This window comes from Emydura macquarii, unplaced genomic scaffold, assembly GCF_026122565.2.
Source record: "Emydura macquarii macquarii isolate MOO-44397 ecotype Brisbane River unplaced genomic scaffold, CSIRO-AGI_Emac_v2 contig_1253, whole genome shotgun sequence".
Lineage (NCBI taxonomy): Eukaryota > Metazoa > Chordata > Testudines > Chelidae > Emydura > Emydura macquarii.
The window spans coordinates 51253027-51276996 of record NW_027131390.1 but is presented as its reverse complement, the minus strand read 5'-3'; the positions used below and the strand labels follow the sequence as shown (position 1 = coordinate 51276996).

The 23970-nt window shown below is 39.9% G+C and overlaps 1 protein-coding gene across 4 annotated transcripts in view; it reads left to right on the top strand.

Annotated features, from left to right (window-relative positions):
* Positions 1 to 23970, top strand: part of PIKFYVE (phosphoinositide kinase, FYVE-type zinc finger containing) — a 90769-nt gene that overhangs the window by 8688 nt on the left and 58111 nt on the right. For all 4 annotated transcript variants that reach the window (XM_067548747.1, XM_067548749.1, XM_067548748.1 and 1 more), the window contains exons 4-9: positions 3538 to 3656; positions 6737 to 6908; positions 7766 to 7973; positions 10487 to 10576; positions 19551 to 19689; positions 22971 to 23128. In XM_067548747.1, the coding sequence (XP_067404848.1) occupies positions 3538 to 3656; positions 6737 to 6908; positions 7766 to 7973; positions 10487 to 10576; positions 19551 to 19689; positions 22971 to 23128 (886 nt within the window). The remainder of the gene's footprint in view (positions 1 to 3537; positions 3657 to 6736; positions 6909 to 7765; positions 7974 to 10486; positions 10577 to 19550; positions 19690 to 22970; positions 23129 to 23970) is intronic.

Sequence of the window (23970 nt, the reverse complement as noted above, 5' to 3'; positions counted from 1 at the left end):
GATACATCTGCACAAGCACTTGCTGCCTGGCAAGCTGGGGTGTAAAACTGCCTTGCTCTAGTCTGCAGCGCACTAGCTGTCTGTGTGGACCCTGCTGATGTGCCCTAAAAGTTCCCTAATGTGCACTGACCTGGGGTCCATGCAGTTAGTGTGTGGCACACTGTAGACTTGTGCTTACTGCGTGGCAAACTGAGGTGTCTGCATAGACTGCCAAACTTTGCACTTCTTCCCAGTGACATGCTGACACTAACATGTTTAAAGAAGTCTTGTGTTCAATTTTACGCCTGTCTCTGGAACTTATGGCGGAGTGCCTAAAACATTGGGTAGATTCCCCCTTTTTTTTGTTTACAAATGTAAGTAAAGTACTTAGGGGGCAGAGGTAAAAAGATACTTAGGGGATGAAAGATGCTGACAGGTGTCTAGTGGGATTACAAAATCACTTAAGGTGCCAAATTCCCATTAGTGTCAATGGTAATTAGGTGCCTAACTTGCACATATGCTTTTTCAAGTCAAACAAGGCATCTTGTAGCATCTTTAGTCCCGTAAATACTTGTGTAAATCTGGCCCCACACCCTTAAAAGATAAGTCATCTTTATACATTACAACAGGTATTAGTATGAAGTAGACCACCTAATCCCTTCACAAACAGCTAAATGCTGGCCTAAATAAATAGGTAAACTGAGGTGCAAAGAGGCTAAATTACTTGCTGAAGCCCTTACTGAGTTGATGGTAGAGGTAGAAATAGAGTCTTGGAGTCTCGTTTCAACGCCTGTTCTAACCATTAGACCACTGTCTCTGTGCAATTGATATTGATATAACTCTGTGAATAGTATTTGTTAGCTAACTATTGTTGTAAATCCAGAGAAGGAGCGGAAATTATTGTCTTGTAGGCATTACAAAAGTAGTTTAAAACTTTTTAGCAACGAAGTGGTAAGCTGAAAACAAAGCTTATGCTTGGAATCTGGACTGTCTTCTATTTCTAGTTGTATAGTAATATTAAAGCTAAATTTGTACCAAAACATTACATTTTTACTTAACTACTGTTACGTAACTGGAATTGAGAGGAAACAGTTGGATGCCATGCTTTTGTTTCAAGATCATTCTGGAGGTACATTTGCTGAGTGTAGTACAAAAGAATCAGCTTTTAGACTCTGGGCCTGATTCTGTTGTTCTGACCCTCATGTAACTATTGCACAGGTATAAATGATTACACAAGGGGTGGGGAAAAGGGGAATTAGGATCTCTCATATAGAAGCAGTGGGCTCAGACTGCTTCTGTTGGAGTTGGTATATACATCTTTATGCATTTGTGCGCCAAGTTCATAGTCCAAATTACACAAAGGCAGTATGACCCTGACCTAATGTCATGAGTCTCAAATCTACCTTGAGTGACTCTTCATATGCTGCCCAGTTGAAGTAGTAGCATTTAATATTAATAGCACTTCTAGCTTGTTACTCAGACATGCTCAGTAATGCTGTTAGATGGCTGTAACAGAAAAAGCAGGTAATGGGGAGAGGTAAGGGCATGAACTGGGAGTAAAGGAAAGGAAAGGTCACATGGGAGGAACTGACTGAAAACAGTAGAAAAGAGACTGAATCCTACTAGATTTTGTTCTTCTGCATGGTGTTCTCACTCCTGTAAAGCCTATAGCAGGAGAGACTCATGCAGGAGAAGTGAAAATTCATTGACTGAACTTTAATTTGGTCAATGTCTCTTTGAATTACTTAACACTGTATTTTCACTACTGGTGGTACACACTCTTGAATGAGCCATGCATATTTCCATTTTTGTCCTTCTGACCTATTAGTTTTTAAATCTAACTTTTACTATCACTAGTTTGCTATGTCTATATAGAAGTTTTCACTGACATTCTTGTCCTGTCTTGCAACACATGTAATTTAAACATTCTTGTTTCCTGAAACCATTTGTTTAAAAAGAGCTTTGACTGTTATTAACTGACCAGATGGTATGATAGGCTAATTCATGTGGAAGTTTTAATACCTCTGTGATAGCAGAGATGATTTAAGAAACACACTTATGTCACTAGAACACATACCCATCTGGAAGTTTTGAAGCATTTACTTTCAAGGCTGTCCCACTGAATACGGGGAATACTCTGATGGAGAGATCTTAAAACCTAAAGCAGTAAAGATATTTATGTTAATTTGAAATCCTCCAGTCACTGAAATCCTGTTAAAACATCAGTGTCAAATACTATAGATGTACTCCAAAATGACACTGAGTTTGGCCTTTAAATTCCAGATGATTGAAGGTATAACTAGATCTAACACTTGTTTTAAAAGATTTTGTTTGTGTTGCAGATCTCTAGTGACTTTGTGGACAAACCGCCAAATGTTTTCTTGCATCTGGGCTGATAAATTTTTTTTTCTCAAGGAATGAGGCCATTCAATAGATTCTTATTAGATATTTTTAGTTAACCGTGGTGTTTTAAAGCTACTTTAAAGATAAAGTTTCTCCTACCACACCCCCAAAAGTCAGAGCCTAATTTTTACTGCACAGCAACAGTTAAACTAACACACGCTTGTCAGTGCTGTGAGCATTCCTGCTGACATCAGCAAATTATATAAAGCAGTAAACAAAAAGCAGCCTGTCTCTTTTATCTGTACTAGAGGGAGCAAAATAAAATGCTTGTGAGATGGCGAGCGAGGAAGCTGGTAAGAAACTTTAAGCTGTTTAGAAAAGCAAACAACGTAGAGAAGTAACTCTCTCTTTCAAAACTTTTCTATGGCATACTAGGCAGGGAAAAAATGCATTACATAATACCAGGGAGAATCATTTTGCAAATGTTTTGAAAAGACTGACCCTTATTGCAACCTAAATGTCAAAGATGATTGATTTCCTGTTTGTAGCCAATCAGTAGGTGAAACTAATTGCCACAAACAGAAAAATGTTGGGGGGAAAAGTGGCTTAAACTTAATTATAAACACGACTGTTAAGATTAAGTTGGTGAAATGTAACCTCTGGCTTCTTTGTATTCTTAATGAATGTGACTGTTTTAATGGAAACTCTCAGCTGTGCCTGGGATTTGCATGAATAGTTATTGCTGTTTGAAATAGTCTTGAATTAAGGCTTTCTATACAGTACAGGACTGAATTGAAGTTCTTTGCTGCAATCTGGTGATTATTGGTGCTTTAGAAGATATTCTAAAATGAGACTTCCAATAGATTAGAATTTGCATTTTTTTTTTTTTTTTTTTTTTTAAAGAAAACACTGGATGAGAACTCCTACTTGTTTTGAACAATTATGCCTACTCAAGTTCTCTTCGATTCTATGATAATATACTAGAGGGAACAGATAGGTGGTTGTATAAAAATCCAAGACACTTTGAATTCAGATTACTACAGACTCTCAATCTGACATAAGGAAGCTCTTTTTAAAAAGTATTGATGCAAATTCTAATGTTCTAAACTACATACCTGGTGAACTCCTCTTTTTCCAATGGAAATGTTGTGTTATATGACATGCATTTCTGCAGTACCTTCGGTGATGATGATGATAAGCTTCTCTCCCCTTCAGACACACGAAGAAAAGTGGAATCTTCTCTCAGTGGCCATGATCCTCGGACAGCTGTTCAGCTTAGAAGTCTCAGCACAGTCTTAAAACGTCTCAAAGAAATCATGGAAGGGAAAAGCCAGGTACACATCAAGGGGTTTTAAGTGAGTTAGGCCAGTCGAAGCATATAGAAATTAAAATATTAAAGGGTTCTCTGTTGCTGTGTTCCATGTTTTGCTAATGGAAAAGAGCAAAACCTTATGAAATTCTCTTGGGGTTTTTACTAGCATTCAGTAGAACAGAGTATGAGTAAGCTTGCTATAATTGAGTGGGAAATGAGGAGAAATATAGAAGTAGTTTAAGCTGGTGAAATCAACTTTTGACATAAATTGCATGCCATTCTTTGTATTTCCTATTGAATTACTTACTAGATCAGAATTTCCAAAACTTTCAGAGCAGGATGACCTCATTCCTCTCTTACTATAATGTTTCATGACATTGCTCCCCAAGAGCTAACCATGAGCATATGAAATCTTTCATTGTAGCAATAGCAACTAATTCTGAAATTCTGGAAATCTAACTTTAGTTTCAAACGAAGTACAACACTTTAAATACAATCACATCAAACTGAATGTAAGAAGCTGGGAATATTTGCCTGAAACATTCCACCCTGTTAGCAGTTGTTGATCATGATGGGAAAGAGTTAAATGGGTTCTGCTGGCGTAGTTCCACCTCCCTTCATATCCCGGTGGGGTTGGCTGTCTGGAGAAGATCTATGTTGCGAATAGAGCAGTCCTAACATGAGTAGCTAAGCCTGGGGACAAGGTATGAACAGGCAGTTGTGTATCTTCATCACAATAAAACTGGGAAAGGGTGAAACTGGTTTTTAGCATGTAAACTGTATTAGAGCAGATTGGATGCAACCCTTTTGCTGACAAAAGATGTTCCGTGTGATGATGATGAACTGGGGAAGTGCAGGCAGAAGTCCTTGTCGACAGGCAATTGTGATGCTTTTGTTTTTTTTTCTCACCACCATGCAATAGTTATCTGATTAGCAAAAGTACAGGGATAAAATGGGATGGCGATTTTTAAGGCCTTTGTAGAGACAGGAACTCAGCAGATTTTGGCTGGCTAGAGGTTCTGTGGCAGGGTCTTGTCACAGAGACTTTGCATTGGCTCCGTCAGCATCTTGAATGGAGAGGTTGGATCTACCTTTTTATCCCTCTTGTTATCAGGAAAGAAGGTCTGCAGCTGAGTCTGAAGTTCCTGCTGCTGACCTAGAAATTCCTATTACAATTTGGGGAAAGCTGCACTGTTGTTAATGAGAAGAGATGAACTATTGCGTTGGCACAAGTCTTCTTGCTTCAGTGTAGAAAGGGGTTTGGATTCCCCTTCACCAACATATTGTTACAGAGTCATACATAAAGTCAAGAATCCACTGTTGTTAACTCTTCAGGGTTCTATGTCAGCAGCTTTCGAAGGACCAGATACAGGTTTTCAGGCATTTTCCAAGCTCTTGGAAGATAAGGGCATCACGGTCAAGCTCTGACTGATGACCCACTGAAGCCAGGAGGTGTTTGGTGTGATCATTTTAGATCCTTGCGTGCAGGCTGCAAGTACATGTAATCACCATGGCAACATCTGAACAAACTTCTCTCTGAATGTGAAAGTCATCAGCTGCTGTGTGAAATGACTCAAACAAGTATTCTCTTATTCTGGATTCTGGTACAACTCTAATAGAGCTAGTTATCTTCATCAGGAACATACATCAGATGTTAAAAGAGCATGCAGCACCAGAGATGCTAACTCAGTCGAAGGTGCTTTTGGGTACCCTCATGTTGCTAATATATTGCAAAGCAGTATCATTTGACAAAGACACTTCAGTTTGGGAGCTGCTTCAGGTTCTAGACATTCTGAAACAATGTCTTCCGCACAGGACATAAGTGTCTCTTGTGGTGCATGCCAGCAGCCCAATGGGCATTTATGTTGACATTTCTAGGTTTGTTTTTTGGTTCACTTTTTAAAAATTGTAAATCTAACCTTGATGATTAAATTCTTTTCCCCAAGGTTTCTTGAGGGGGCAGGGTTAGGGGGAATATTAGTTGCTGATCAATGTTTGACTGCTAAATATTGTAACATTTCTGGAGACTTCATGTATTGAGCAGCCACTTCAGAATACACTTGGGTTAGTGACAAAAGCATACTGTATATGAAATGACATATTTCTGTATTAACTCTTTCTGATTTGTCCCTGGAACAACTTGCAACCGGGAACAACTGGAATACTGTCACTTCACAAAAAATTCAGCCAGAACTCAGTTCTTTCAAGGAATGATCATTATATTCAGTGCAGCCACATGAGATTTGGCAGTACCCTCTGTCATTGGCAATTACAGCATATATGCCCAGCATGATGATTGAGTGACTTGTCTTGTCGTGCTCTGCGTGCAAAGTTACTTCGAGTATCCCATTCTTTTTAGTGGGGCTTGAACATTTTCCAGGTACAGTCATGCTGTGTGCACACATCTGGATTTAATGCTGTTTGATTAGTAGAAGCTGTAGCTGCCTGCTGCCAGCACATCCCACACTTGTTTTCACTGAACCACTATCTGGGGTTCTTAAACTACTCAATATAGTGTCCTTAAAGAGGGACATCATTATAGGACTGATGAGGGTGAGGGGAGTATCAATTTTTTAAGTGTGCTTTTTTTTTCTTTTTTTTAATTCAGTCTTATGCAAAAACAGTAAGATTTTGAAAACTTCTTGCAAGACCTCTGCACAAACCCATTCAAGTCATGTCCCAGAGTTTGGGAGTTATTGTAATAGAGACAAACCAAATAAATAAAAGTCAGCGTTATGACAGGCCCTCAGCTAGTGAGGTAATATAGTAGGGATGAACAGGGGAAGGAAAAATAAATCAATATTTCATGTGCTAGTTGAAGTCTTATCTACAGATTGCAAGCTTTTGATTGTTGAAACACTTTCTTACTGGACCAGCCAGACAGAGAATTTGATCAGGATAATTCAGTTGAGTTCTGTGGCTAAGTATTTGATCAGTCATTTTACTTATAACCTTGTGACTCTTTGCAGTGCTGCAGCAAATATGTGACATACGTTATTTTTATAAATATGGCCAGCTTCATTTTTTCTTTCACTTACTGCTTGTGTAGCAACAAGAAGTTTGGAATACTTTCTCATTTCTCCAACATGACTGACTTTGTAGGATAGTGATTTAAAGCAGTACTGGATGCCAGACAGCCAGTGTAAAGAATGTTATGACTGCAGTGAGAAATTCACCACCTTCCGGCGCAGACACCACTGTCGACTGTGTGGGCAGATCTTTTGTAGCCGATGCTGCAATCAGGAAATCCCTGGAAAATTTATGGGTTACACAGGTATGCTCTTTTATTTGTGCAGGGTACATTTATGTACTAAAAATAAGATTTTTTTCCAGATGTCTAATGCACTCAAAATACTGGTCTCTAAATAATTAAGAGGTCCAATTTTAACCATTCATCTAGAAAACCACACTCACAAAGTAATGGCAGATAAAAAACCCAGAATGCAATAACACGTTTATGCACACGCCCATGTGTAACAAAATATAAAGTGGTTAAAATTTTCCAAAGTACCTCAGTAACTTGAGAGCCCAAATCCTTTCAACTCCCAATGAAACTTGGGCTTATAAATCACTGAGGTGCTTTGGAAAACTTTTCCAATAGCTTTATTAAATAAGAAAAGGGGAATCATCTTGAAAAGGATGAAGAAACAAAGAAAGATGGCCATTGTCTAGCAGAGGTGACAAACATGACAAAGTAAGTTCACAAATAAAACTTGCTTTCTTAAAATGGCTGAATACTCATTAACTCAATCCACATACATTTATTTTCAATATTACAAAATTTTCAGTATTAAACTCTAAACTCTGCAGTCTGGAAACAATTAAGGGAGCCAGCTAATTCCCAACTGGTTTGTAATCCTTCACTTACTACTACTACTCCATGTAAACTTTTTTTTGTGGGCAGTAGCCAGATCTGCATGAAACATATGCTTAACTTTTAAACTTGGAGAATTTCCTTGTGCAGTTAAGATTTTTTTCTCTAAATAAGCCCCAGAAACTCAAGTTAGTGCACAAGTCCTGAAATAGGGAAGCCCTGCTTTAACAGATTTTGAGAGTCTCTCAAGCAAGGCACTTCTGTACGCTTTTGCTCCATTTCATGGGTTTACACTCTTTTGCTTCCTCTTTCTACAGGGGATCTCCGAGCTTGCACTTACTGCCGCAAAATAGCTTTAAGCTATGCACACTCTACAGACAGTAACTCCATTGGGGAAGATTTAAATGCTCTATCTGATTCTACCTGTTGTGTATCTGTGCTGGATCCTGGGGAGCCACGCACACCTGTTGGGAGTAGAAAAGCTAGCCGAAATATCTTTCTGGAGGAGGACCTCACCTGGCAAAGGTATGAAATGGCTTCATATTGCTTTGGTTAGGTGTCAGAATCTCAGCCACTCTGCCAGATTGTCATCTGTGTAGGCAAAGAAGTTGGTCAAATGAAAGATAGTAGCCTGAGCCTAGGTAGGTGAGGTGTTAGTTTGCATCTGATAAGTTAGGCTTATTTTCTGTAAAAGATCTGTACCCTGCACTTGGTTCTAACTTTCTCCTTCTGTAGAGAGAAGAGAGGTGGCCAGTAATTCCTCAAGGGATTGCCGAACCTTAGTGAGGCTGTTGGCATTTGGAATAATAAACCCTTTAAAACTAGGCTGGAGCTGGAAGCTGGTAATGCTAATAGGAGTGTTCACTGTAACAGTGTAAACTTGTGGCTTCATGGAGATGGAAGGAATTTCTGTTCTTGTTCCGCCACAGGTGAATCAAGATTCAGTTCAATAAAGTGTTAGCTTGCTGACTGTCAGAATTAGGAATGGTAGACTCAAAAAATGCTCTCTGGGGCAATACTGATGAAACTAGCAGACAGTAACTGTCTGCAGAAGGTGTCAAACCCCTGGTATGAGGTTAGGGATAACTTGAGGGGTTCTTTGATCTCTGTCAAAAGAGCAGAGCTCTCTAGTGGTCCTTGACAGAAGAAAATTACTGAGAGGAAAGGAAAGAGACAGTTCTGTCTTGTACAGCACGATGTTGACTTCCCCTGATATTGATTAGTGTGGGAGGCATGGTGAGAAGAACACCAAATATGTTCCAGGACTGCAGGGTCAGGATAAAATTATGTTACGAGGATTCAGATCATGCTTGCTTTGTAACCGGAAGAACTAAAATGTCTAACTTCTCCAGGGGCAAGAGTTGTAGGTTTTTTTTCCCTATGTACATTAGTGGTTAGAGCTCTACATACAATAAGAGAGCTCAGAAAATGGCTGGCTTCAGAGAATACGGATTCCCACTTCAGCTTCCCCTCAGTGTGTGCTAACAGAATGAAAGTACTCTTATAAGCCATCTTTGGGTCTAAATAAAGATCTAGTGTTGAAAAGATTCTGTCAAGGACAGGTGAATGTTTGTTTGTCTCAGATCACTTCTTAAATGTTAAGGCAGTCATCTACAAACTAATACTCCACATAGGCAGCTGGCTAACTATCTCTAAGCTTTCATCAGGGACACTGACTAAATTCCTTTGCTAAGTTTTTACAGTGTAGGTCTCAGCTTTTTTTTTTATTAAAAACAAACTATTATTTTTGAAATGTCTGATAGAAATGCTGTCCAAGGAATCTGAATCGTAGAATAGGGTGAATTCTGTGGCATGCTCACCAAGACATTTGTTGCTTTTCAGATGTTACAAGAATGCTGCAAATTACTATTAACCATGGGACCTTCTGATCAGCCATTATAGCTTTTTTCCACCCCTTTACTTTCTTTAGCATGTGAGTGCAACAATTTCCAAGTGGGATAATGGCATGTGGAAAGCATTTGCATCTTTATTCTAGGCAATCCTTAATGCAGCCTTGGAGGAAAAGTTCTTCTGAGTCTTGAAAGACTGGTATTTCTGGTGATGGCATAATTATCAGTATTGTAGGGAAATGGACTAAATGAGCATTTGATTTTATAGTTTTCAGAAGAAGCTAGCTTGGTTTTATTGTTTTGTTTTTCAGATTAGGCTTAAAATCCTTTAGTAAAGGAGTACACTCTGAAAGTCTTAAGCAAACTTTTTAACAGTACTGCAAAGAAACTTGGCACACTAAACTCAGCTTTGCAATTAAAGCAGAACATAATTAGTGTTTAAGTCATGAGATTCTTCATGGTAGGTGTAGGCTGCTTAAAGAGAATATTGAGAAGAAGCTGCAGCTCAGGCTTTTCACAGGGTAACAAGAACTTACGTCTGCTACTATTCTACTGTATTTGAGGAGAAAAATGTCTTCCAGTTTAACAGCAGCCAGTAAAACCTTTATGGAGCAGGGATGCTGTATTTATTCAGAGCACCCAAAAGCATGCTAAGGTGCTGAATGGACAAAGATGCTGTCCCTGCTCTGTACAGCTGCTAATCCAAGTAGTCGAGCAAGATGGATAAAGGTTAGGAAAGGAGGACAAAGTTTATACTGATAAGAGAGTGTTACTGAAGCTTGGGCATATATTATGGTGATAGCTATGTTCTTTATCATTAGCTATGTGAATGGGCTTTAGATATTTAAGGTAATGAATTTCTTGGAGAATGGGGGAATGTTGTGAAGGAGGAAGGGCAACAGGTACTGGGAGCTAGTACTACTAGATGGGAGGGAGATGAGTTAAGAGGAGGCAGGATAATGGGGTAGGGGATGAGATGAACTGTAGGTGAGGAGTTATGCATTTTGAAAGAGGCTGGTAGGTGAATCTAAAAGGAGAACACAGTACCAGTCGTTTGGGCTGATGTCATGAAGGATCTTTTCCCTGTGCTTTGGCTGCTTTTTAACTTACCGAGTGTTGGTTTTAATTGGGACTGTTTCTAGTGTTTGTTTGATGGTATTTGTCTTAATAGAGCTCTATTCTTTGCAGTCTGATTCACCCAGACTCTTCAACTACCACACTGTCAACACGCCTTGTGTCTGTACAGGAGGATCCAGGGAAGTCTCCTGCTCGAAACAGGTAAATTACCATGTGTGTATCTGTTGAAGATCTCTTCCTAATCATAATACCATACTTCATGAATACGAAGTAAGTATGATTCAGTAAGATCTTCCCTTGATCAGTTCTGAACCTGTTCTTGCGTAATGTTGGAGACCACTGTGCTACTAAAGGTGCGATCTCTTGGGTGAGATGTTCACTTGTGGTCATTGAAGAACCCAACTATCTTTGCTTTTAGTAATTATACAATGCCAAATGTATGTAAGTGTTCTAATGTACAGATAAACATGCTTCCTGCCCTTAGGAGCTGGCAGTCTACATGAGACTAATCCCAATGACACAATCTGCTGTAAAAATCCAGGAAATAAAGTGTAGCAAAACTAGTAATGGGATAGGTATTGGAGGGGACTCACACTTACACTGGAATTCTAATGAGATCCAGTATAGCAAACTAAATGGAATAGTTACGGAATTAATTTTTAAAATGGTGGGGAGGGCATGTGGGGGGAGGCTTTTGGGACTGATTTTGGATGACCGGTTTACTGCTTTATGTGCACTAAAGCCCTGTGAAATTACAAGTCAGTGCTGAACCTAAATCTCTGAATAGATTTTTACCTGCCACCTCTTCTAATAGACTCTTAAATCTTTGAGGACAATGGCTCATTCAGTGGGTTTGATAGCAAAAAAACCCCCCAACCAACTGCCCTTCCCCCCAGAAAGTGTAGTTTTTTCTGATTATGCCAAATTGATCCCAGCCTTACACAAAGTCTATTCCTTAAATTGGAGGAGTCAATGTGTAAGTGAAGAGTAAAATATTTTTAAAGTGATTTAACAAACAGTGGTGTGACTGGGGAATACTGGAGTAAGGGCTACAGAATCATAATCAACTAGTTTAAGGTACTGCACAAAAATCTAGAAAAGTCATGTCTACACTCTTACCTTTCCAATGGTATCCTAGTCTATGAGAATTGACTGTCTTTCTTTTAAAAATAAGAGCTTAATGTTAGTCACTTAAAGGTTTGACTATTTTTCTATTTCAGCTGTAATGAACACCAAGTAGCTTCCATAGAGTTGGTGTCCAGCTGTATTTTGCCTAGAGCTAGAAAGGATTCCTGGGCTCAAGTTGTATCCTAAATACGTAGTTATAGCGGAATAATTAGGAAGAGCCAGTGCTTCCTCCCTGTGGTACTTGCTGGCTTAGTTGCCTTCTTTAATGTTCTGCTATTTCTCACTCTGTTCTGATGGTAGCCCATCTTGTGCTGAAGGAAGATGGGGATATTAGGAGGAGGGGTCTGTTCATGGCCCCTCCATTTGGCAATTTTCTTTAGAGCCACTTAACATCAAACATACTCATAATCTGTTCCCTCTGTCATTCTTACCATATCCCATCCACCTCAGTCAGGGTGACTCGAGACCCAAAGGCAATTTACAGGCTTTCCCTCTTAAGATCCTCAGAGGAGATCTCAATCTTTTTGTATTCTGTAAATCCAAACTATCTTCTTCTATCAGTGAGAACTGATCAGAGTCTGGTAGAAAATCCTTGTGTAGATACGGTCACTCTAATCCCAATGTACTTATGACTTTGCTTATAATATTGCTAACCTTTCCAGAGTTCATTAGTCACTCAAAATTATTTCCCTAAAAAGTTATTAACTTTTTTTTTTTTTTTTTTTTCAGACTACATTGTTTAAAAATGACATCAGGATCTAAAAATGCCACATTGCATTGATTAATGGTAGAATGACAGCAAATTAATAACCAAACGTGCTAGGCAAAATAGTGCCATGCTCTGTTTTGAGGGGTATTAAGGCTGACTTTTGCAATAACTCCTAATTCTCTACTGCACTAAACAGGCAAATATAGCTGCTTTTAGCTGCTAATTTGATTGAATTCCATTTGTAACTCATTTGGCATATATGTTACCTGACCAACTGGGATCTGATATTAGTGCATTCAGGAATTGACACGACACTTGTTCGATAATGACAGGCTTTAATTACAAAGTTTATAAAATGAGCCCCCCCCAACCAAAAGTCCAGCATGTATTAGCTGCAAAAGCAATTTTCTTCACCACTGCAAGCAAGAGGCGGTGATTTCAGTTCTTTACAGCTTCTTTGAGAGCTTGGTTCCATAGTCTCAGAAGAAAGCTAGGTGAGATGACAGTTGTGTCTGGAATGATTTCTCAGTCCTGAAGCGCATTTGCTGTGGGATTGCTTCCCTCTTTTTCCTCTTAAATTCAGTGTTCAAAGCATTTTTGGTAAATACAGGAGAGAACAAAGGAAATCCAAACAAAAAAAACCATGTGAAAAGACCTACATGTTTCTAAGAAGGTGTTAGCTACTTGGATTCTGCTTAATCAACAGTCCAGCACTTGTTTGTCATGAAGTTCCACCCTTTCCTAACACAAGGGGGTTGGGATTTGCTGAGATGAAAACTGAGTAATACTCAAGGTGGTACCCTCAGAAGATAGGATCAAAAGGTATCCTGGAAAAAAACGGAGCCTGTGAAATACAGATGAGTTAATTACAGAAGATAATTTCATTAGAGAGGTTGGTCAGTCAAGAAGGGCCATTAATCATAGGAAAGACAGTTACCCTGATGAAATACCCGACATGCTTAAAGAAGAAAACAGCACAGGTGTGATGTAATGAGAAGCAATCACTTCTTTTCTAAAAGGGTTTCCATCCACCACCATACTTTTGCAATATGCTTCTTATTAGTACTATTTGATAGTTTAATTTTATAAGTAGGCCCAGCCTAGCTTGAATTTCACAGTCTACATATATGTGACCCTGAGTGGCAAATAAATCTATATCAAATAGCTAGTTATAATGGTAAGTGTAAAGTGCTGAAAATAGGAGGGCCATACAAGAGACTCTAAAGGATGTTCTCAGGGGTCCAGTTCTACCACAGTTACGATGACTGATTCATTTCAGCAGGACTACTTGTAAACTACTTTATGCAGTGAAATATTACCCTAATCCTTAGTAACATGGAGGAGGAAAATCCTCTATCTCTTGAAAGATGGGGAAATATGTAATACTAACAATACCTGGCTCTTATATAGTGCTTTTATCTATAGATCTCAAAGTGCTTTACAAAGGAGGTCACATAACCTCTGTAAGTGGGGTATTGATTAGGGATGTAAACCATCAAGCGGTTAACCGTTTAACTGTTAAGCATTAGTCGTACCATTTAGAGCATTAATTAAACGTTGCCTAATGTGCAGCGACATGGCTCGGCATGTGCACATCAAGAATGCTGCAGCAATACCAGCAAATATGTACCTACCAATTGTTCCTGTAGATTTCCCCATTTTTCTTTCATCTTTGCTGAGTACAACTTGCATTCCTTTCCAGCTTTAAAATAGTTTTATCTGTATTTAAACTTAATGAAGTTGCAGGTCATTGCAAAAGTGGGTTTAAGACAGACTGTTGTTGTTAGTAAAGATACTTGACAAAGATAATATGCGTGGGTGGGCAGACTGTTAATTTCTTAACATTTAAGCAGTCTAATTTTAGCAGTTTAAATGGGTACTTTTTTTTAAACGCAATTTTACATCCCTAATAGTGAGGCATAGAGGTGAAATGACTTGCTCAAGGTCACCCAACAAGCCAGTGGCAGAGCTGGGAATAGAGCTCAGAGCTCCTGAGTCCTAGTCCAGTGCACTATGCACTAGGCCACGCTCTATCATGTAATGGCAGGTATTCAGAAAGAAGAACCAGAATTCTCTCCAGTCATCCTGCTACTTGTACTTACAGAATACTTCAGCTAATACTACAGAGAGCAGATGGTTCAGTGAGTTGTAGCAAATTGAGTAGTTATGTTTTGGGAGAGGCTAAATAGGGAACCACTTATTTCAGCAGACTGGGAAGAAAGAAAAAGGATTTTTTATTTGAAATACCTGGGCAGTACTTAAATACTAGTCTCATAAGGAGAGCATGTATGTACTGAGTTTCTGTCTGTGAAAGACTTTATCCTTTGTTTAAATATTAGAATTATTGCAAAAGCTGATCTTTAAGAAAACTACATATTGGATAAAACTGCATTGTGAATATAACTTTAAAAAAAAACAAAACACACACACAAACCCCAAACACAGATTAGGTATGTAGACTTAAATGATAAAATATAAGTGAAACTATAGGTAGTACTCCTTAATAGAATTTTAACACAAGAAACAGATCCAAAAGGTAGGATAACTGCCACCTAAAATTGGTGTGTGAAAAGAAGAATCTCTAGGTATGTCTACACGGTGGTAAAAAACTGCAGCTGATCCAGCTCAGCTGACTTGGTCTCTGGCTGCAGCGATTACAAAAAAATTGCTGCGTAGACGTTTGGCTTCAGGCTGGAGCCTGAGACCATGTGAGGATGGAGGGTCCCAGGGCTCAGGCTCCAGCCCCTGTCCAAATGTTTACATAGCAGTTTTTCAGCCCCCAAGCCCGAGTCTACGGAAGCAAGCCAACCATGGTATTAACTATAGTGTACATTTAGCTAGCTGGTCATGTTTCAGTGGTTTTTTATACACTTAAATAGAACAATTATGCTTTTTACAGCCAGATGTCATAGTTAAACTAGCTCTTGTAAAACAACTGGGAGCAGTAGTTGATGTTGGTATCAAATGACTAGTACTAGAAAACATTTCTGCTACGTGAAGTCTTAAAACTGCATAACTTTCTCTGTATTGAACTAAATTATCAATTCTTGGAATCCTGTTAACTCGGGTTCTTAGGAACATAACATCTGCAATAGTTGAAGACTATTAGCAATGAAAGCCTTAGCTGTATGTCAGGGGTACGCTGTGATACATTGCTTACATTGGCCAGGAAAATGCCACTAATTGTCCTTAAATGTCAATTGTTGAAGTGCTAACGTGGCTTCTCTTGATCCTGAGTCACTTGTTGCCTAAATTGAGCCTATTCATGTAGACTTTGCCCCTTTATCTTTAAAACACTTCAACAGGGCAGTACTACTGATTGAATGACTGTTGCTTTTTTCCCTTCTATTGCTCGTTTTTTCAAGTATAACTTCAGTGTTCACCTTTTTTACAGTTTCACGTTACGTTAACTGCTGTAGTCTGCATTCCTTAGCTATCTAATAGAGTAAGAGCTGAAGAGACCACCAGATCATCTAGTTTGATCTCTGTCACACAGGCTACCAGCAGCAACTGGACGCCAAACCCAACAACTGAAATTAGACCAAGGTATTACAGCCTTCAGGAGATGAAGGTGCCACAGGCAGAGTATAGGAGGCACTGAGGTATACCAATTCCAGAGGCTCCTGAAATGGCAGGGAATTGATTTAAATGAGATGATCCTGGTAATTTGCCTGCACCCCATGCTGCAGCACAGTCACTGCCAATCTGATGTGGGCAAAATTCCTACCCAGCCCCATATATGGCAGTCAGTTAGACCCTGAGCGCGTGAACAAGAACCAGCCAGCCATGCACCTCAGGGGAAGCTTGGTCCCACCTCAGAGCACTAGCCTACCTTGTCCAGTGTCCTATCTTCAGCTGTGGCCATCTCTGTTTCAGAAGGAAACCAAAAAACCCCCAGAATACATTGGAGAGGGGGAAGGGAGAGAATCCCTTCCTGACCCCTGCAGGTAACTAGATGAAGACCTAAAGCATGAAATTTTTGAGAACATCTGACATGAACCAGAAAGGACCCTCAGGACTGTGAAGCCCTGCCCTCCCTATCCTCCTCCCCCCATCAGAAGCAACCCTGTCAGTCCCACTTGTAAAATGGTCTAGCTTTCTTAAAACTAAGCTTGTTTGCCCCACAATTGTATTGGCAGGCTGTTCCAAACTCACTCCTCTGATGGTTGGAAACCTTCTTCTGATTTCCAGCTTGAATTTGTTCATAGTGAGTGACATGTTAATCATAAATTGACCATCTGTCCTACAGGGGTACCATTTCAGATTTCGGGGAGGCAGATTTAAACATGATTCCAGAGGGTACTTAGGCACCTGAAATCTCTAGGGTTTATTTGCTTAGAAATTAGCTGACAGGAGCACTGTATCTAATTCCTATATAAAGAAAGAAAATTAAATAAATATTAAACCCACTCACCTCTAATACTAACATGTTCCGATATCTTGTGTCAAGTCACTTAGGGGACACTGGTTAGGTTTAAAATTTTAATGTATATTCTTACTTTGTTACCAACTCTTGAGTACAACAATTGTAGAAAAATCTAGATTATTTTCTATCATTTAGCCTTTTTACCATTTGTAGTTCACCAAGTTTGGAATAGATCATTTAACATTTGGAAACATTCTATTAGGACAAGCCCTTATGAGTTTATACTGCACCTGCCTGGGGCTATTGGGATGTTACCATATAAAAATAATATACTGGAAACTGACTTTAAACAGGAATGAAATTGACACTTTTTCAAGTCAGTTTAAGAGTATTGCCAACCCCAGATGTTCAAAAATCATGAGTCAGGCTCACCAAAAATAATAAGATTGTCTTAAAAATCGTGAGGTTCTGTAAAAATAATAGATGTGATGTTCTTTTTATTTGCTTTTTGAGCCTTTAGGGTGTACTGGGGTTACATTTGGAAGCTTTATCCACAGCTGCGAGGGCTAGAAACTTACTTTTCCTTTAAGAATGAAGGCTGAAATCATCACACATCCACTTGACTCCAGGAGCTGGGGCTCTATGGAAAATATTTGAGACTCATGACGAAATCATGAGTTAGCAAAACTGCTGTTCTGTTGAAAGGCTAGTTACTTTCCAGAAGGCTCTTAAACACAACACTTCAGTAACTGGTTTTAAATATTCTCCTGTGAGAACTGCAAAAACCAAAAAAACTCCACATTTTAAAGTTGGGGGAAAAATTGAATCTTCTGAGGTATATCAGGGCCACTGCAGACAGAAAAGGAAAATAAATAGACACAAGAGCTCTGATCAGCTCTTCCTCTTGGGGAAAAAAAGTTGGAGGGTCAGATCTTCAAGTCTTTAATCAGGTAAAACTTCTATTGCCATCAGCGCCTCACCCTATAGACATTAACATGCTCAATAACTTTACACTTCATACTTAAATATCTGAGCCATCTTATCCAGGACTACACATTTTATATGCATTGGCTCAGGGACTACATTTTATGAGATGTTTTAAACAGTGCTGAGCACATAGATGGTGCCCAGTGAATAATACAAATCATGATCATAATCGTTACTTTATGGCGTCTCTGGATGCAATTTCTGATCTTTGTTCTGGAATTGGCGTGAATACAGCTGAAGAATTTTGGTATAAAGACATCTGATACCCATATGACGTTTTTTCATTCCCTCCTTTTCTCAAACTCAGAACAAAAAATGACAAAACAAAATGGTTTTCAGTTAAAATGTAAAATTTCACAGCAGCAATTGCTTTACAAACCAACATGTGGCAGAATCTGCCACCACTTGCGTTAAGTACTCCTCTCATCTGATTCTCTCTTGGGTTCTACTTCCCCCAAGGACTTTCTGCATATCCTCACGCCAGTGCTTTAGGGGCAAAGTTTCAAAGGTATTTAGGCACCCAAAGATGCAACTAGACATCTAGTGGGGTTTACAAAGCACCTAACCATGTAAGCACTTTGGAAAATCCCACTAGATGCCTAAATACTTTTGAAAATCTGGTCCTTAGTCTCTCTGTGCCTCAGTGCCCCATCGGTAATGGGGATAACAGCACTGCTGTAGCTCACCGAGGAGCTGTGAAGTGAAATAGGTTAGATATAGTGCGGCACTCAGATACTATGGTGATGGGGTACATAAGTATCATAGGTAGAGTGGGAACTTATACCACTGCTAACCCTTGCCTTGGTTTTGGCCCCTTTTTCACCTATCCTAACTTGTCCCTCTTCTCTGAATGTAACCTCCCCTGGCTCAGAGAACTTGGCTGTATTTCTTTTGTGTCCCCTGTGTTGTCTCTTAACACCTCTTCCCCTGCAGAGAGATGAGCCTGTAACACAGGAATCCAATGACTTCCAGATCCTTAATTTAATCACCAGCCCTTTCTTATCTTATCACCCAGTCTCTGTTTGTAAACAAAACACTGACTCCCTGCCCCAGGGACACAGGCTGGGAGCAGCACCTCTCTGCAGAACTCACATTCCAGGCTCAGGTTGTGCTGCAGTTAAGAGCTCCTCCTGGGGCTAGGACATATGCCCTGATCAAACCTCCTGTATAAAACTTGGGAAGGGAGGCAGGAGCCCCCCCCCCGGCCCCATATTTGGCACCCCTGCTGTCCTATAATCCATAGTTTGTTCCTGCAAGAAACAATGCACTAAAAGATGGTAATGCCTAAAATAGAGAACAACTGCACAAGCGCCCCCCCACCTCCCTCCCAAAACAAAACCCTGCCAGGAACCTGTTTAAAATCACGCTTTAAACTAACCTAAGTGGGGTATTGTCCCCATAGGGAACTCTCATTTAAAATGCATTACTCTTGGGTGAATGGAGAAGAGAAGAGGAAAGGTCATAAAAATAAAATATATCTGGGTCACTCCAAGAGGCTTTCCAAAACTGTAGCATGTTAGAGAAGAGGATATATTATATATGTGACAAAAAGCAAATGTATCACCGTTTTGTGAAACTGTTGAATGCATTACTCACTGGAACATGGGATTTGACCCAGTGTTTGGAAACAGTTGGGTCCAAGGTTGATCTTCCATATCCTTATGGGGAGAAAAGAACCACTTGGCTCAAATATTCCTTCTGATGTGAAGCTGTTCAACATGAACTATTTTGCCTGTTCATTTTTTTTATAAAATAGAGATTCCATGTAATCTCTTTCAGCATAATATTATTGAACTGTTCCCCTATGTTGTGCTTATCTTAATTTGGGTGAGGTGGAGAGTGATGCTTTAAGTGCTGGTTTGGAAAGCCGGTCTATGCTAGCACATTTCTTAAAGATTCGTGAAGCATGTTGTAAGGTCACTGCCTTTTCTGATAGTTTGTTTGAGAGGTTTGCAGACTAACATTGCTTTTCTTTCTCTTTCCAGATCAGCCAGCATTACTAATCTGTCACTGGATCGGTCTGGTTCACCCATGGTGCCTGCATACGAGACATCTGTCAGTCCCCAGGCTAACCGCGCGTATCTGAAAGCAGAGACCAATGAGGATGAGCGCAAAATTCTTCTGGTACAAATTTAGATTTTTGCCGTCTTCCATTGACAATGTGTTACATGTGTCTGTTTTCCTCATATTTTCTTTGTGATACGTCCTTTTTTTTTCTTTTTTTTTTAAATGAGGCAAACTTGAACAATCCCTTAGGGTTTTTCCATATGGGTTAGCAAGTTCTAAATGTAAATAGTTGCTTTAATGTAAAATGATTCTCTAGTCATCCTTTAATTTGTTAATTTAAAAGACCATAGCTAATGTTAGAAGGTTGAAAATTTGACCTTCTCCCCCATCTTAATTGCTTGTAGAGTCGATGTAACTTTTTTCTCATAGGAAATAGCACTGATGCATTTGTTCCGGGAAAAAAAAATCAATGACATTAGCACAGTACTCTGGAGCAATTGTGTTATGTGTTAGTAGTGAGAAATACTACATAAAACAAAACAAAAGACAACCAAGCCCTTGTTTACATATCTAACATTTATAAAGTAAAGTCAAATAAAATGGAGGGAAGAGGAAATGTTTCATTTAAAACTGTCCAAACTGCATAACTAATACTGAATCTTTTAAAACTTCTTTTCCCATTTAAAACCAATAAGGTCAAATCTTATACTAACATTGTCTTTCTATGGATTGCGTATGTAAGGGCAGAATTAGACCTTTCTATTGTAGAAACATATTGAATTTCCATGTTGAAAGCAAGCTTAGTAATAAGACAATTTCTTCCTATCAGGAAGGAGAATGCTATATAGCAGATGCACTCTGCAGAGGGAATTTAGAAGTATTGGGGAAGTTTGGTAGAGTAGGGGGACAGTATCTGTGTCCCCCAGACTGAATAAGATGCCAAACTAATAACATTTACAAATACAGCTTGGGACAAAATAGTCCAATCTGTTCTGTCTTCACTTAATTTTAGATCTGATTTTTAGAATTGTTGCTTTTTATGCAATAATTTAGGATGTCCTAATTGCTTACTGCAATACAGGAACTGCCCTGAGTCCCTGTCAGGTCATGATATTCTTATGTCAGTGCATTCAGTTGACTGTGCTATGATAAAAAGTTAATGGACTTTGGTTGTTAAGGGGAGGTGTGTGATAAAGTGTAGAATTCTGAATGAAATCAGTGCCCATTTCCATAATCTGCAGACTAAAACCTTAGAGTTTAAAGTGTTAGGCTGTTCTGCCACTTGATTTCAGTGTAAAACACAAGGCAATATTAAGATTATTGAATTGCTACTGGATCAAGTTTTATATACTTCTGCCATGGCAGAAGTAAAGTGCTTTGTAGTTAACAACCAAGAACGCACAGTGCACCGGAGAGGCTGGTATGGAGTGCACTGAACTGGAGTCAGTCAACCCAATCAGTGGAACCAGGTTCCTGTAAGATGAGCCAAGTGGGGTAGTAATTGTTGGGGGGTAGAAATAGTAAACCTGCACACACAATTGGGTTAAAATCATAGACTTGGGCAGGGGAAAGCATCCTAAGGAAACCAGATTTTCCTGGCAAACTTGTCATCCCAGCAAAAAGGTGAAAGGAGAGGAATGCTGATCAGATTTAATAAATCATTCAATTACTTAAATTTTTAAAGAGGTGAGAAACTGGGTTTGTTTATGGTATATATAGAGGAATGTCTTGGAGTTCTGGCTTTTTTATTTTTTTTAAAATGTGATTTTATTTTGGAAGCATCAAGAACGTTAAATCTGGTCTTGCTCTTGGAAATGCCGGTGTGTTCTGTGAGCTTTCTTAGTCCTTTGTTTGTTTGAAGGGACTTGTAATGCAAAACCATAAAAACAATCCTAAAAAGACCTTTTGTTAAACTGGGATTAATAATAAAAATAAAAACACTTGAAGTCTAAATGAAAATCACGTCCCCTCTTAATCAGTTTACTTGATAACTAATGTCATAATTCTACTAGTTCAGTGTGTTTATATAGTCTTCCAGGAGAAAACCCCCTGAACTTACTTCTTTAGGTTTACTTTATGCATCAAGTACTAGCAACTAAAGAAACAATCCTATTTCTTTCCTCCCTTCCTCTTTGGGCTCCTTCAACACCTGCAGATTTTTTCCTGTGGTGCATGTCCTTTGAAACAACCGGAACATCTATCCACAAGGATAAAAGTATTATCTGGGTGTGCTGGTGGCAGAGCTGTTCTGCCAGGGCTCTGAGCCCTGGGGCAGCAGGGGATCCCCTGCTCTCAGTCCCAGAGCTTCCTTGCTGGGAGCCCCGGGGCAGTGGGCACTCCCCCATCCCCGGGGCATGTCCCACACTTTGAAGACCTGGCTAGGACCAATGTAAATGTTAGTTATGCTACAACCATACCAGTGTCAGGAGGTTTTATAACAACACGATTCAAAGTTGTAGTGTAACTAACAAACACGTTGGATCCTGTGGTTCAGAGTTGTCTAGTACCAGAAATTTGTGGAGAGAACCTGAAACGTGGTGGGTATGTGGAAATCCTGTTCATGGATGTCCTGGGCACTGGGTTATTTTAACTGTAAAGTGAGGTCCTGGAGGTGTCTTACCATGCAGCAAACTAGCTTTGATTTCCCAGCCCAGGATAGAAATACTGGGGAAAGGGTGTCTGCATCAAAGTAGATGGAGTACAGAAGATGGGGATGAGGTGGTGGGATTAGACTCTACATTGTCCAATGGACAATAAGTGGAGATGGTGGAGGGGGGTCCTTTCATAGAAATGGGATTTTAGAAGTTACTTGAACAAAATGGCAACATAGAGCAAACCTTTGAGACTGATGCTTTCTATCTCCTCAACTAGTTGACCAGAGAGCTCTGAAACAGGCCTGAGTGTGCCTTTCAGGTCAACAGCACAAGCTAGTCAGAAGAGCCTTTATTGCTTTACCTGAATAAAGAATCAATATTCCTTGATCCTCTACATACCCCCAGTTCTAGGGGGCTGAAAGAGGGAGTTCAGCCCAGTAGCTTTACTGCTCTGAAAGCACTTGTATGACTTGTCGTCAAACAATGTGAAAGCTCACTCTGGATATATAAAATATTACTGCAAAAATACTTTCTTTGCTTCTTTCTCAATTGACCTTTGGTACTAGTCTATTGCTGCTCCCTCATTCTCGGTTTATAGGGCCACTTGCTGTAAAAGAAAGGACTTAAATAAACAGCAGCTATGCATTTGCTTCTAAATAAGCAATGTATAACAGCATGGCATTTACTCTTATCATTGGAAGGTTGTTAATCTAGGAGCCAATTTGAGGACTTGAGCTTATGTAGGTGTATGTAACGGCAAGGTCAGTCTCTTTAAAACATTTCATAGCTGTGTCTCACACGTAGGACTCTGTCCAGCTAAAGGATTTGTGGAAGAAAATTTGCCATCACAGTAGTGGGATGGAGTTTCAGGACCACCGCTATTGGCTGCGGACACATCCCAATTGCATTGTGGGAAAGGAACTAGTCAACTGGCTCATCAGAAATGGACACATTACTACAAGGTATTCCTGATATTTAAAAACACTTAAATTAAACTCACCTGCCATTACATTATTGTAAGTGTTGGTTGGCGTGTGTGTGTGTTTTTCCCTGGTAGTATATTCCCCCTGTCAGTGAGCGAGACTCTGGTCTCCTCTTCCCTTCCTCAGAACAAAGTAAAGAATGTCTTTGGTGCATTTGCCAGTGCTGAGAGCACATAACCTGGAATGGAGGGGGAAATTGTGTCCACTGAGGCAGATGACTAGCCCAAAGGCATGGAGTTTCTCAGTGAGAAGGAAAAGGTAGTTGGGGGGCCCCAGAATGGGAGTAGCAGACTGAAATGGGCAGAGGGGACAGTGGGGAAAATGCTAATCACTAAAACTGGCACTAGACGAGTAGTCCCCAAACTTTCTACCCCTGTGCCTCCCTACCCCCATTACTCCTGTCTGTGGCCCCCCCAGTAGGGGCTGGGAGTGGGGCCACCGTGGGGGCCAGAGGCAGTGGCCTTCCCTTGCTCTCTGCCCTGGGCAGCAGGGGATCCCCTACTCTCAGTCCTGGGGCTTCCTTGCTGGGGCTCCCGAGGCTCCCATGCCCCCCGCAATGTTCCTCCACACCCTCTTGTGGGGGTGTCCCACACTTTGAAGACCTTGGCACTAGATTATCGTTAAGAATATCACGGTTTTTGGAACACTGTGCTTTGTTTCATAATTGCTCATCAACTCATTCTTAAAAGTTTCCTAATGTTGGTTGAACTAAGCCATCCCTTTTGGGCAGATGCTTTAGTGTAGGGATGGTCACTAGGCGGACTGCAGGCCACGTCTGGACCGCCAGATGCTTTTGAATGGACCATGAAATCTTTTTATTT